The 14080-nt window shown below is 43.9% G+C and overlaps 2 protein-coding genes across 3 annotated transcripts in view; both read left to right on the forward strand.

The window, feature by feature from the left end:
* The first annotated feature begins 4383 nt into the window (after nt 1–4383).
* Nucleotides 4384–14080, forward strand: part of slc12a10.3 (solute carrier family 12 member 10, tandem duplicate 3) — a 54653-nt gene continuing 44956 nt past the window's right edge. Inside the window, exon 1 of one of the 2 annotated variants that reach the window (XM_079464629.1) lies at nt 4384–4843. In XM_079464629.1, the coding sequence (XP_079320755.1) occupies nt 4604–4843 (240 nt within the window). In that variant the 5' untranslated portion in view covers nt 4384–4603. The remainder of the gene's footprint in view (nt 4844–14080) is intronic. The other variant, XM_079464628.1, reaches the window with a different exon arrangement.
* LOC306898826 (uncharacterized protein) lies at nt 11088–13233 on the forward strand. The gene is made up of 2 exons (XM_079464647.1): nt 11088–12663; nt 13051–13233. The coding sequence occupies exon 1, from the start codon at nt 11400–11402 to the stop codon at nt 12447–12449; it is 1050 nt and encodes a 349-aa protein (XP_079320773.1). The 5' UTR covers nt 11088–11399; the 3' UTR covers nt 12450–12663; nt 13051–13233.

Below are 14080 nucleotides of genomic sequence, written 5' to 3' on the forward strand. Positions count from 1 at the left end.
TCAGGAGAAAATTCCCATCCTGTACACTAGGGATGTGCACATCGATGCTATAGTATCGATATATCGATACTCGAAAGCTACTGTTTAGGTATAGATATTTCATAAAAAGTATCGATATCTTAATTAAGGCATGATAAAAAGGTAATCAAAGCTGTGCAGTGTTTACGTCAATCGGTGACGATATTTATAATGTTAAAACTTTCCAGCCGGCTGTGCGTGCGTGCAGTCTGTAGCGCGATGACGTAGTGGACTTTACCCATACGTAATGGATGTTATCCCGCAAGCACTGCGGGTGTATTTTGATGGTGCAGCGCGAGTTGTGTGGTCACGTGGACGACGCATTCATTTTAAACAGAGCGTCACGATGGCAGAGAGGAAACGTACAGTGGTGTGGTGCTATTTTTCTACATTTGAAAAGAGTATTGCACGATGCAATATATGTGATAAAAAAGTGGCACACAGCAATAATACTCGCAACCTTTTTAAACATTTACAAACGACACACCCTGAAACTTATAAAGAGGTTGAAAGAAACCAAGCTGCCCGTGCCCAGTCTTCCTCTGCCCAGTCTTCATCTGTCCGACAAAAGACGTTACAGGAGACTTTCCAGGGAGGCAAAAATTATCCAGGTACAAAGAGCTGGTCATTAGTTAACCTATTACGTCTAATCCCTTGTCACTTGGTACAAACAGGCAAATAAAAATAAGTGTGTTTGTGCGCGAACACAAATGAAAGTTTGCAATAGGAAACTTCAGTACAGTACAGTAATAGTTCTGTACAGTAAGTGTAACAGTTCAAGAAAAATGGCCTGTTTAAAATGACAGTGAAAAAATGCACAGTTAATGTTTTTAGGATTTACGTTATTTCATCATAATTTTTGGAAGAATGTGGTTTAAACATTTTTATTTTTTGTTAAATTAACCTTTTGTAATAAATATGTTATTAATGGCCAGTACAAGTCGTAATTTGTCTTTAATTGTAATTATATTCGATTATAAAAATGAAAAATTCTCGTACACTTTAAAAATGATAGCAGTGTCGGTATCGGTATCAGTATCGCTTAAATTTAAAGACAAAATATCGGTATCGTATCGCATCAAAAAAATGTTGTATCGCCCATCCCTACTGTACACTACATAAGCAGAAATATTTTCCCCCGATAGACTAAGTACTGCACTATTGAGAAAGAGGCTCTAGCCATCAAATGGGCCTTGGACACATTGTTCTTGAAACTTAGAGCTTTGCAATGGCTCAATAGAATTAGAGACACTAATGCTTGAATAACATGTTGGTATTTGTCCCTTCAACCTTTTAAATTTGAGATCAGGTATAGAGCAGGGGGTTTAAATGTTATGGCAGACTTCTTGTCACATCACTCCTGATGTTGTGACTAGTTAGAGGGAGGAGGGTAAGTGTGAAGATGAGCACAGATGTCATCATCACGTGAACGTTAGTTCACAGTACTAATGTACAGATATGTGTATGTGTAACTGAACTAAATGTACACTCTTTGTTAAAGAGTCATGAATGAGTTTTGTACTACGGTGATACCCAGCATGCATTGCAGCATGAAGCTTTCTTTTTTGTTGATTGTCACCATTATTGAGTTTCATATGCTGATTCTTCATATCTTAATTGGTTTAGGTGCAACTTCACAATATTGCCTTACAAGTAATGTTTTCCAACACAGATTAATTTTCATTCTGTATTTTACACAATTTTTAATTGAATGAATTCACAAACTCAAGCAACAATTCCGTTTGATAATGATTTAGAATCCCTAATAATATCGGAAACTTATTACATATCAGCATTCTTTGACTCATCAAATGTACATTAACATTTTCTTGAAAGAGTCAAAGAGCCCAACTAAATCTAGCACTGATCACAAAAATGTGTTTTTTCATGGTGGTTGCTTTCTATCAGGCTTACAAATGAAGAGTGAGTTAAAGTTACTTGAAATGTCAAAGTAATCTTTACCTGAGAATTTCTAATTATCATTTCAAAATGAACTCTTTGAAAGATTGAGTAAATCCTAAATAAAGTTAAATGATTCAACTCATCAGCTTGTTAGTTAGGTCATTACTCTGCAGGAGCAGAGACTCTGCAGGGGCGATTTTTGAAAACAAAAAGGAACCTTTCTTCCTCAATAAGCGCTTTTGTAGATGTGTGACCTACAGTAACTAGCTGTGTTGAAGATTACAGAACGGTAATGGCGTGTGCCAAAAAACAAATAAATCTTCTTTCATTTTGGCAGAAGACGAAGAAAGCGAACTTTAGTGTGCGAGAACATGCACGCAGATGGAAATGTATACCTAGGCGTAACTGATGATATAAAAATCCGGATTATCACAAACATGCCAGCACAGTTTTTTCGTGATTCTGCTATTTCTCCTCCTTCTCGGAACGTTGCTCTAATGTTAGTTTCTGGTTCCCAGAAAGGTTTTTAAGGTAGGTCTGCTGACCTCACACTGTTATTTTTTATGTTGTCGAGTAGCTCAGCTGGATGGTGATGTTCTACGATAGGTTGAAATCAGTCACGTGATATGTGTGTATATGTGTGTGTGTCAGACTTGGAGCGTTTTGGAGAGAAGCTGCAGTCAGTATCATGTACAACAGCATCAGCAACAAATTCTAAACAAACATTTTTTTCTTTCCTGTTATTAAATTTCCAGGCCAAAGCATTCAGGGCTAGCTGATAGGGATCGGTGGATCGATCCTAAAGTATCGATACTTTCGATACTAGCATTGTATCAAAAAGATCGATTCTCAATTAGAAGTATCGATCCTATCTGTTTTTTTGGGGGGATTTTGTGATACTTTAATAACAGTAGTACGCCGTATATTATTGAAATATTTACTTAAATAGGAACTGCAATGGGAACTACTTCCGTTGTATCTCCGCTTGTCAAGACAGTGTTCTGTTCGCTCACTCTGTTTAAGGCAAGCAAGCCTGTGTGACGCGAAGTTAAAGAGTGCGTGGCTACGGTCATCATGACTGAAAGAAAAAGAAGCATAATCTGGAGATCATAATCATAATCATAATCATAATCATAATCATAATCTAACCCTAACCCTAACCCTAAACAGGATGAAGAGGAATGTCAACATTTACTTGTTTCATCTCTAAAACCTATAAAGGGTAGAAAAAAGTTTGTGTGACGTGAATTTGTTATATAGCCTACAGTGTTATCTTTGTTTATTTAATTAATAATGTTCAGTATTTTTTAATAAATGTAAAAAAATGTCCATTGCAGTTTATTTAATATGAATGATGGCTATAAAACAACTATATAAAATCACTCACATAAAAACATTTCATTCTAGTATCGGTATCGACATCGACGATACTTGTCTTGTAAGTACTTGGTATCGGATCGGAAAGAAAATAATTGGTATCGCCCATCCCTACTAGCTGAGTAACAATCAGGGCAAGAGCTCATAAATAATAGTGCAAGCTACCCATGCACAGTACTATAAATTGTTACCAACAAACAAGTGTCAAAACGTAATAGTACAGATCCCAACTAAATGAAACACTGTTCACCATAATGGTGACTTCAAACAAAACATTTTTAATAAAATATAAACCTGTTAACTGTCAACAAGATCTTTTGTACACATATGAAATAATGTGAAGGTGGTGTCGGTAATAAGTGAAGATGTTAATGATATTTGTGTTTAATTCTCCTGAAATCGTGATAGATTTAATGTGTTCATCTGTTATTTACACTTGTTGTTTATCTAAAGCTGTGTGACTAAGTCAGTTGCAGATGTAGAACATTAAGCATTGTTTATTTACTCTGTAACTTAACTCAATCAAAGAACAAGATTCATCTTTTAAAAAGATTTGAAAGAGTCAAGTTGAGGGAACAAATCTTTTTCACAGTTCAGTTTCTCCTTTTATTCTCACAAAATGGGAAGTCATTCAATAATCTCTGGGCCCAATCCGGGCCATATACATTTTTCTACTCACAATAAATAACTGTGGCGGTGGACCAGATCTTGAGCAGGGACCTGGGCATTAAATTTAGCCACAACTGCACTCTGCTAATTGGGAAATGTCTATAATACAAGGTGAAAAAATAAATATAAGTTTTTAGGGCAAATACGAATTTAGTTGTGTTCTTGGTAGCGTGGGAATTATACAGGTTATTTAAATGGAATCAATGTCTCTATGTAATGAGACTTCTTTAAAAATCTCAGCAGGATGATTTTAAAAACCTTTCCGCCAATATTTCCAAACAAGATTTCTAAAATAGCTTATAAGAACACAATACAAAGAATTGCTAGTCATGGTTCTGCAAAAATGTTTGTGTACGCCTAATAATGGGTGCTTCTGCATACATGTGTATATGTACAGTTGTGTGGGTGTGTTTGTGTAGGCTCAATTAAAGTATAAATAAAAGGCTGCTCATTTCTTGACACCGAAGGACAGTCACTTCATATCTACACCAGTTATTGGCTTGGCAACACTGAATTTATAGAATACTAAGGGGGGTTGTGTGTCCATTATACTGTCTATGATTATTTGGATGTTGCAGATTTGTAGCTAATCACTTTTAAGTTTTAATTTCAGCGATCTACATTACTGATCAGAAAAATGTCAAAAATATCCACTTTATTTGCACGTCTAAAAAATAGAATTACAGGCAAGAGTGATTCTCCACCTCAAGATGTTACTGTAGAGACAGGAGATGACAATTATGGGAAGCAGGAAAAGAAAAAAATGTCTTTTTTCAACCCACTGGACCCGGCGCCAAAGTATGATTTTTATGCCAAGGACACATGGACGGGACGTGTGAAAAGTACCAGGCCATCTTTAGATGTTTTGCGCAAACCAGTAAGTAAAGCCTTTGTTTAATGAAAAACCGATATAAATTTTATTGACATTGAATCAAATGAACTGATTTTTGACAGTTTTTTGTTGATTGTTTAGGTGGCAGGATTTTGGATAAAAAACTTTTTTGCTCAATTTATAGGAACAAATCACTTTTATTTAACATGATTGTATCGGTTTCTAGCTCAAACTGAATAAGCTCTTTGGTTGGACATGATTAAATCTTGGACATTGGTTCCACATGTTTGAATCGTGTTTCTTAACATGAAATTGACATATCTTAAGAACATGAATGAACTCCTAAAAGAAACGTCACTAAAACTAGTTAAAATGCCAAGACAACAGAATACAAAACTCCAATAGTCTGATAGCAACATTTAATCAATGTTAATAATTATTGATTTTTATAATCGTTAAAATTTGCACTTGCAACTAATGTTGAGAAAATGTTGAAATTATGAAAACGATACAATGCTGCATACTTGTTTTCTTTCGCTTGCAGCTTGATTTACACCATTACAGAACTTTTTTGCAATTGCAAACTTATTTTATGCTTGCAATGTCATGTACGCTTTTACAAATGTTATCCTCCACAGGTAAATCTTTTAGGCATGATTTTACCTAAAAGTCTATTCACAGATCTTCACTCAGAGCGAGTTAACTCATCAAGCTCATTGCCTCACTCAGCAGATGGACAAGAGTTACAAGGTTTAGGCGTAAAAGACAAACGCTGTCTACAATATAAAAATGGCAAGAACTAAAATCCACAGGCCACTAATAATTATATAAAATTTTACCCATAAATACATAATTTAATCTAACGAGGGTTTAAATTTAAATTTGTTCTATGCATTCAATCAATGCTTTATTCCGTTTGAATCATTTTCAATATATAAGGAGTGTATGGATAGTTGTGGATTTTTAAATTTATTGCTGGGCTGCATACAAAGCTTTAATGTTTGTATTCGCTCTGTGTTTTGTGCAAATTGAGAAACACAGTGAGTAAGATTAGAGTGCCTGCATAGGCAAAACTTGTGTTTGCTCGTGTGTTTTGCGTCATTCATAAAAAACGGCAAACCCCAACTCTAACATAATTTTGCTTTATTTCCTTTAAAACCAAATGTGCTCTATAATATCGTAATTAGCATATATCCCCCATCAGGGCTGGACTGAGACAAAAAAAGGGCCCTGGCATTTTTACTCAGACCGGCCCACCACAATGGGTCGGACACAACCAACCAGTACACCATCCTTGCGGTCCCTGTAGATATGCATATCTACTGTTCCATTCCCCTAAAAACCCACAAAGCTGAGAACTAAGTGCCATGGACCAGTGTACCAGTGCAAGTGGACCAGTGTACTCACTCACTCACTCACTCACTCACTCACTCACTCACTCACTCACTCACTCACTCTCTTGACTGACTCCCTGGTGATAGACCTATACCTACTTGTGGTGTGATTCGCGCAAATTGAGCTTTGGTAAGGGAAGCCAAACAATCCAATAGTGGGATGAGACAATGGGGCATTACAGAGCTCGCGCCACGCTGACATGTCATCTGCGCGATTCAATTTCCTATCGCCAACCGATGGGCAGCGTGGCACCAACCAATCCGCTGCACTGACCACTTAAAACATATACAATGTTCATTTGGCGCCACTCATTTACATTTTACCCATAAACCTCTGCTATTATTAACATAAATAGTTGAGGTAAAATGGCTAAGCGCAAAACGTACTACAATAATAAAATAAATTACCTGAACATGTAAACTGTCCTATATAATTTCCAGGAGGTTGGCGTGCTCCTCAAGACTATGATATTGGAAGTCATTGAAGTTTCTGCTTTGTAAAGGTCTTTCCGTAGCCTCTATAGTATAGAGTCTATACGTATGTGTAGTTCTTCAAAGTATCGATGCAAAACACTACCGTTTACTTGTACACTATTAAAGATAATAATGTGTAAACGTAAACAAATGTAAATGTTTTTAAGGAATGAGGGGTTTCTTTATTGTACATTTGAGTGTACAGTTTGCGCTGTTTAAATAACGTGTGCGCTGACGAGGAGTCGGTTGGCTCAGCGATTGAATCGCGCAGATGACATGTCAGCGCGGCGCGAGCTCTGTAATACCCGCTGTCTCGTCCCACTTTTGAATTATTTGGCTTCCCATAGTTCGCGAAAGTTGAAAAATCTGATTTTTTGCGAAAATTTGCGCCACGTTTACGAACCAGGAGCTTGCTCTAGTAGGGACGTGATTATGACATAGCGAGCGGAGGCAGGAATCAGAAACAACAATGAAGTAAGGATTTGATGGACCCAGACATGGCGCAGAACGAGTCTACGTCGTTCTTCAGCCTTCCATAGCACATAATGCGCAGCTATCCTCTCAACTAAATCCATGTCCGCTATTTCGCAATTAGACAGGTGCCGCCTGACAGAAGCCCCTCCATGACGCGAATGAAGCGAGTAAAAGCAAAATGTTCAAGCGTCCAACTAGACGCTAATAGCACGATTTACTGCGTTTGGTGTGAACACTCTATAAGACACTGACTGCATCTGACACGAGAAACTGGGGGGGTGGAGTCTGTTAAGAGATGATTGGGCCAGCCCAGTGTCAGCATGGAAAATGAACCAATGGGCCGCTGTCCCTGCTTTATGGGCCGGTCGTTGGCCGATTAAAAAAATATAATATTATATTATATCGGCCCCCAAGTGCGTCGGCCAGATTACCAGTCCAGCACTGTCCCCCATGATATAAATAACACTGCCAACACAGCTGGGTTTGTCCAATGTTAACCCATGATTAAGCTTTAAACATTCACATAGGCCTATAAATATTGGTAGGCTACTTTCACATGCATTGGGGATATGGTGCCATAAATCAAGAAATGTCTCTGCTGTAAGCTTTTTCAAAGTTATTTTAAATGTGGCAGCTGCAGCTAGTGCATGTTCAGAGACAAGCCCCATTCACAAATTGCATTGTCCTGAAAGCATGGTCTATCAAAACATTAAAAATGAAACTATTAATCCATTTTACCAAATTGAAGCATGTTGTGAAATATATGCATTAAACAGGACGTGATGAGATCTTGGAACCGTGGGTTACATAGACATTGAAGAAATATTGTTCCCTATCGATACTTCACTCGTACTGCGTAGCAGGACGCTATGGGGAAAACTCCTTTTTCTCCGATGACTGAAGCAATTCAAAAGCGCAGTGAGAACTGCACGGCGATTGGTTGGAAAAAAGTAAAACTTTAAACCAATCATAGCGGAGCTGCCGGACCAATGGCGATGGCACCCGCCAAAATGGGCGGGGCTTATGGCTATATAAGCAGACACATCGCCACTGGTTCTTCAGATCTCTTCTCCTTCAGCGACGACCTGGTCTTCGCTTCCCGAGACTGACTGCTTCGCCGTCGAGAGAGCACCTGCAGCGGATTCGACCTCCTGCTCAGCGCCTTCGCTTCAGCGGATTCGTCAGCGGCTTCGCTCCGGCGGATTCTGTGGGCGGCTTCGCTAGCGAACGGTTCTCGCTTCAGCACGGTCTTTTCCCTGCCGCTATCCGGCGACGCTGAAAGAGCATAATTTCACACACACACTTTCTTTTCAGAGAGTGTTAGAGCAAATTTCCTGCGGTATTCGTGCAGATTTCACTGCGCTACAATGCCGCGTCGTCCCTGTCGCTCGTGTGGGGTTTTCCTACACGCTGTTGACGGGCACGACGAGTGCGTCTCATGTCTGGGTCTCTCCCACGCAGAGGACGCGCTTAAAGAGACGGAATGCTCTCACTGCGAGAGTATGAGTCTCTCCTCTCTGCGCTCGCGGATATCTTTCTTTTCAGAGAGTGACTCCGCCCCTCGATCCCCCCCCGCCTCTGCGCGCACAGGACTCTGTGCGAGCGAAGCAGTGGGGAAGAGGAGTAAAGCGCTCGGGGAAGCGCGAGCTCACGCCGGCTCGCCGTGCCTCGCCTTCCCCGCAGAGAGATGTTTCCCCGGTCTGTTTCACCCGGACAGATCAGCGTCCACTGGCGGCCGCCTGTGACATGATCTCGTTCGGTGGAAATGAACCGGAGGATGACGACGCCATGTCGTTAGCGGCTTCAGACGGGGAGGAGTTAGCGGGCTCTCTGGATGACCCCGCCCCCTCGCCGTCTCCAGAACCCAGCGGACACGCCCCCAGTGCGGACTCCGAGCTCTTCCGGGTCCTCACGAAGGCGGTTAACGAGCTGGGTTTAGAGTGGTCTCCCCCAGAGGAACCCACTCGCAGCCGCTTGGACGAGTGGTTCTTGCCGGCACCCCGTCAGAGAAACTCACCGTTCTTCCCAGAAGTTCACGGCGAACTCACGAAGTTGTGGCGCGCCCCCTATTCGGCCCGTCTTCGACCTTCTTCCTCCTCTGCGCTCACCTTCGTGGACGGTGCAGAGGAAAAAGGGTACGAGAAGCTACCCCCCCTCGATGAGTCTGTGGCCGCACATCTGTGTCCGCCCGCCGCCATCGGATGGAGGGCTAAAGCGTCTCATCCTTCAAAGCCGTGCAGGACCACCTCGGCCCTCGCTGGACGCGCATACTCGTCCTCAGGCCAGGCGGCTTCAGCGCTTCACTCCATGGCAGTGCTCCAGGTCTACCAGGCAAAGCTCCTCCAAGGCATGGATGAGTCCGACCCTGACCCTGCGCTCTTCAGAGAGCTACGGAGCGCGACGGATCTTGCTCTACGCGCCACCAAGGCCACGGCCCAGGCGATAGGCAGATCCATGGCCAGCTTAGTGGTGCTCGAGCGTCATCTATGGCTGACGCTGACGGAGATCAAGGATGCGGATAAGGTCCCCTTCCTGGATGCTCCTTTTTCCACGACCGGCCTCTTCGGACCGGCGGTGGAGGGTTTTGCAGAACGCTTCACGGCAGCGCAGAAGTCTTCGCAAGCCATGAGGCACTTTCTGCCTAAGAGACCCGGGTCTCGGCCGGCGGCGACCCATCCGAAGCCAGCCTCGACGCAACAGCCGGTAAGAACCCCTGCTGCTCAGAAGGCTCCGGGAGCTGACAGCCGTCAACGCTCGCGATCCGGACGGCGCTTCCCGCATCCTCAGCGACAAGGTCCCCGGCCTAAGATCACGCTGGACCCTGCGCCTCAGGCTCCGTCCTGAGCCCGATGCAAGGAAGAGGAAGGCTACAGGGCCCGTTCCAGCCGGCCCTCCTTCAAAGACTGCTCTCATGTCTGCCAGGTCACCCCGTTCAATTCCGGGTGCTGGCAAAAATGTCTTGATGATGTGCAATGTTGTAAGTGCGGGGCCTTTTCTAACGCCCACACCACATTCTGCAAAATGTTTAATAAAACTCAAACATTGTCAAAAAAAGAGCAAGCTTCCTCTTCCATTATCCTTGGGAGTCAAGCCCCCAAAAGGCGGCGTACCTCCTCTTTGCACCCAAACCCTTGCCGCCCGGGCCAAGGCCTGGAGGGCCATCCCCGGGGTGTCAGATTGGGTTCTGGAAATAATATCCCGAGGATATTCACTCCAGTTTGCTCGTCGACCCCCGCGCTTCCGCGGGGTCGTCCCCACCCGAGTGCAGGACTCAAATTCTCACGTTCTGCGCACGGAGTTGAGGAATTTACTGGGAAAAAGAGCCATAGAAATGGTTCCCCCAGATCAAATCGAGTCAGGCTTCTACAGCCTTCGGATGCGCCCCCTCCAGTACTGGCTGAAGCCCAGAGTTCCTCCACACGCTTGGCGTCTTGGACAACTGCGTGTTCTGGTGAATCAAGCCTGCATAACCGCCCTAGCCTCGTGGAAAGATCCCCTTTGGCTAGAGCAGGGTATGCCCATGGGCTCCACATCCAGCCGGAAAGTGGTCACAACAGACGCCTCCAACACGGGTTGGGGGGCTCTGTGCGATGGCGAACCGGCCTTCGGCCTCTGGTCGAACCAGGAAAGAAGCCTCCATATCAACTACCTCGAGATGCAGGCAGTATGGTTGGCTCTCCGCTACTTCCTACCGGTGCTAAAAGATTGTCACGTCTTAGTCCGATCAGACAGCATGACGGTGGTATCCTACATAAATCATCAGGGAGGCCTCTCCTCAAGACGCCTTTTTTCCCTAGTATCTCACCTCTTGGAATGGGCCCAGTCCAATCTGTGCTCACTGAGGGCAACTCATCTTCCAGGCAAACTGAACCGGGGAGCAGATATGCTATCTCGAGCAATGTTCCTTTGGACGAATGGACGCTCCACCCCATGTCGGTTCAGCAAATCTGGCAAATCTTCGGCAAGGCGGAAGTCGACCTTTTCGCCTCAGAAGACAATAATCATTGCCCGACGTACTTCTCGAAGGGCAAGGACGCCTTGGCCCACGCTTGGCCCAACCGGCTCCTCTATGCTTTTCCCCCAATCGCGCTCTTGCAGCAGACGATCAGGAGAATCAGGGATCAAGCGCACCAAGTGCTATTGGTAGCCCCCTTGTGGACGAACCAGCCTTGGGTCGCGGATCTCTCCCAGCTGCTAGTAGCAGCCCCGTGGCCCATTCCCCTGAGGCGGGACCTCCTCTCTCAGGCAGGGAACACGATATGGCACCCCCAGCCAGAGCTGTGGGCTCTGCACCTTTGGCCTCTCGACGGGAGCCTACGGACCTCCCAGAGAGCGTACTGAACACCATATCTCAGGCTAGAGCCCCGTCCACTAGACGTCTCTACGCCCTCAAATGGTCTGTCTTCGCCTCCTGGTGTGCAACACGTGGCGCTGACCCAGTGTCCTGTGACATATCGCTGATACTGTCATTTTTACAAGAGTTGTTGGATAACGGCCGTGCCCCGTCCACACTCAAAGTCTATGTGGCGGCTATTTCAGCCTCACATACCCTCATCGGAGGACAAGGAGTGGGCAAGAACGATCTTATCGTTCGTTTCCTGAAGGGCTCTAGGCGGCTACACCCCCCTCGCCCTCTTACAGTTCCCACGTGGGATCTGCCCACGGTCCTGAGGGCTTTAAAGGGTCCTCCCTTTGAGCCACTGCTATCTGCGGACCTCCGTTCATTAACGCTCAAGACCGCTCTGCTTCTCGCTTTAGCATCGGTGAAGCGTGTGGGGGACCTCCAGGCTCTCTCTGTGAGCCCATCCTGTCTGGAATTTGGGCCGAACGACGCCAGAGTCGTCCTCAAACCAAGGCATGGCTATGTACCTAAGGTGCTCTCTACTCTGTTCAGAGCACAGGTCATTTCGCTCTCTGCTCTCCCCTCCTCCGAGCGGGACCCAGAGCTTAGTCTGCTCTGCCCAGTCAGAGCATTAAAAATATACATTGAGCGCTCCGCCCTATTCAGACGGTCGGAACAGCTCTTTGTGTGCTTCGGCGACCGCACCAAAGGGTCCTCGGTCTCGAAACATAGACTATCGAAGTGGATAGTTGAGGCTATATCGCTGGCTTACTCTTCCTTGGGCCTTCAATGTCCCACGAGAGTTAGAGCCCATTCCACTAGAGGCGTTGCCTCTTCCTGGGCATGGTATAGTGGTGTCTCTATAAAAGATATCTGTGCGGCGGCCTGCTGGGCTTCGCCGTCCACTTTTACAAGATTTTACAATCTGGACGTTCCGGCCCTTCAGGCCCGGGTCCTTTCTGCTTGAATTAGGTCGCTGAGCCATGGCTTTGGCCACGCCAGCACTTAATTACTTTGGGACGATAACTGGTCTAGGCCACCTTCTAGCTTGGCCTTCGCCGCTTTCAGGGTTTCCCTGCTTTACCCCGTCTCCGAGCCAAGGCTCCGAGACTATCTATGTTTTTCGTTCCATCTGTAGCACGGCGTGATTATACTGGTTCCCCATAGCGTCCTGCTATGCAGTACGAGTGAAGTATCGATAGGGAACGTACTCGGTTACTTACGTAACCTCGGTTCCCTGAGATACGGGAACGAGTACTGCGTTCCTTGCCGTGCTACGAGCTGCATGGTCGTCGCTTCAGTCAAAGTAACCTGAAGAACCAGTGGCGATGTGTCTGCTTATATAGCCATAAGCCCCGCCCATTTTGGCGGGTGCCATCGCCATTGGTCCGGCAGCTCCGCTATGATTGGTTTAAAGTTTTACTTTTTTCCAACCAATCGCCGTGCAGTTCTCACTGCGCTTTTGAATTGCTTCAGTCATCGGAGAAAAAGGAGTTTTCCCCATAGCGTCCTGCTACACAGTACTCGTTCCCGTATCTCAGGGAACCGAGGTTACGTAAGTAACCGAGTACGTTCCTTTCTTTCTTTGTTTGAAGCCTTATGATTCTTATCATTCGTTTCACATTCAAAAATCATCTCTTTGGTTTAACATGATTCAATCATGGACAGTGGTTCCACATGTTTGAGTCATGTTTTCTCAACATGAAATTAACATGCAGTAAGAACATAAATGAATTAAGTAACCTCAACATAAAATAAACATGAAAAAGAAAAAGAAAAGAAATCACAATTATTGTGATCAGTGTTTGCTTTAGTTTGGCTCTTGACTCCTATTTTAATCCAAGATCATATTTTATATTTATTGCGGCAAAAAAACGTGCATTGCAGTTGACCTGTTTGTCAGAAATAGTTTGATGATTGCCACCATTGTTGAGGTTTGTGTGATTAGTGTTAAACGTTTTGATAGACTTTGGATTACTTTGTCCCTGAAATTGTGCATTTTTGTGACCACATTTACATTTAGTCATTTAGCAGATGCTTTTATCCAAAGCGACTTACAAAGTGTTTGGGGAGCAATAAGTGATATGTCATACAGTAACCAGAACATGTCAATCAATCATTAACCACATATCACTTAGTAAAAACTTAATGATGTTTTGTTGGCATTTTAAAGTGTTTTTGTGACATCTGTTTTAGGAGTTGTGCAGAAGAGCATCTTGTTGGGTTTACTTGATTCGGTCATGTTCACTTAACATGTTAATTCCATGTTGAGTTTACCTGATTCATGTTCTTACTGTATGTTAATTTCATGTTGAGAAAACATGACACAAACATGTGGAACCACTGATTGAATCATGTTAAACCAAAGAGCTTATTTTTTGTGCAAGCTTGAGCTAGAAACCTATACAAAAGCAGTGGTGGACAGTAACAAAGTAAATGTAATTCGTTACTGTTCTTAAGTAGTTCTTTTGTGTATCTGTACTTTACTCAAGTATTTCAATTTTGGGGCACTTTTACTTATTACTCTACTACATTTTCAAAATCAGTCGTTCCTTTTTATTTATAAGTCAGTAAAACTTAACTGGTAAAACGAGCCAC

This window comes from Barbatula barbatula, assembly GCF_947034865.1.
Source record: "Barbatula barbatula genome assembly, chromosome: 1".
In the NCBI taxonomy this organism is placed as follows: Eukaryota; Metazoa; Chordata; class Actinopteri; order Cypriniformes; family Nemacheilidae; genus Barbatula; species Barbatula barbatula.

What these genes read in the sequence shown, in the direction of transcription:
- LOC306898826 (XM_079464647.1), top strand. Translation starts at nt 11,400, where the DNA reads ATGGCACCCCCAGCCAGAGCTGTGGGCTCTGCACCTTTGGCCTCTCGA.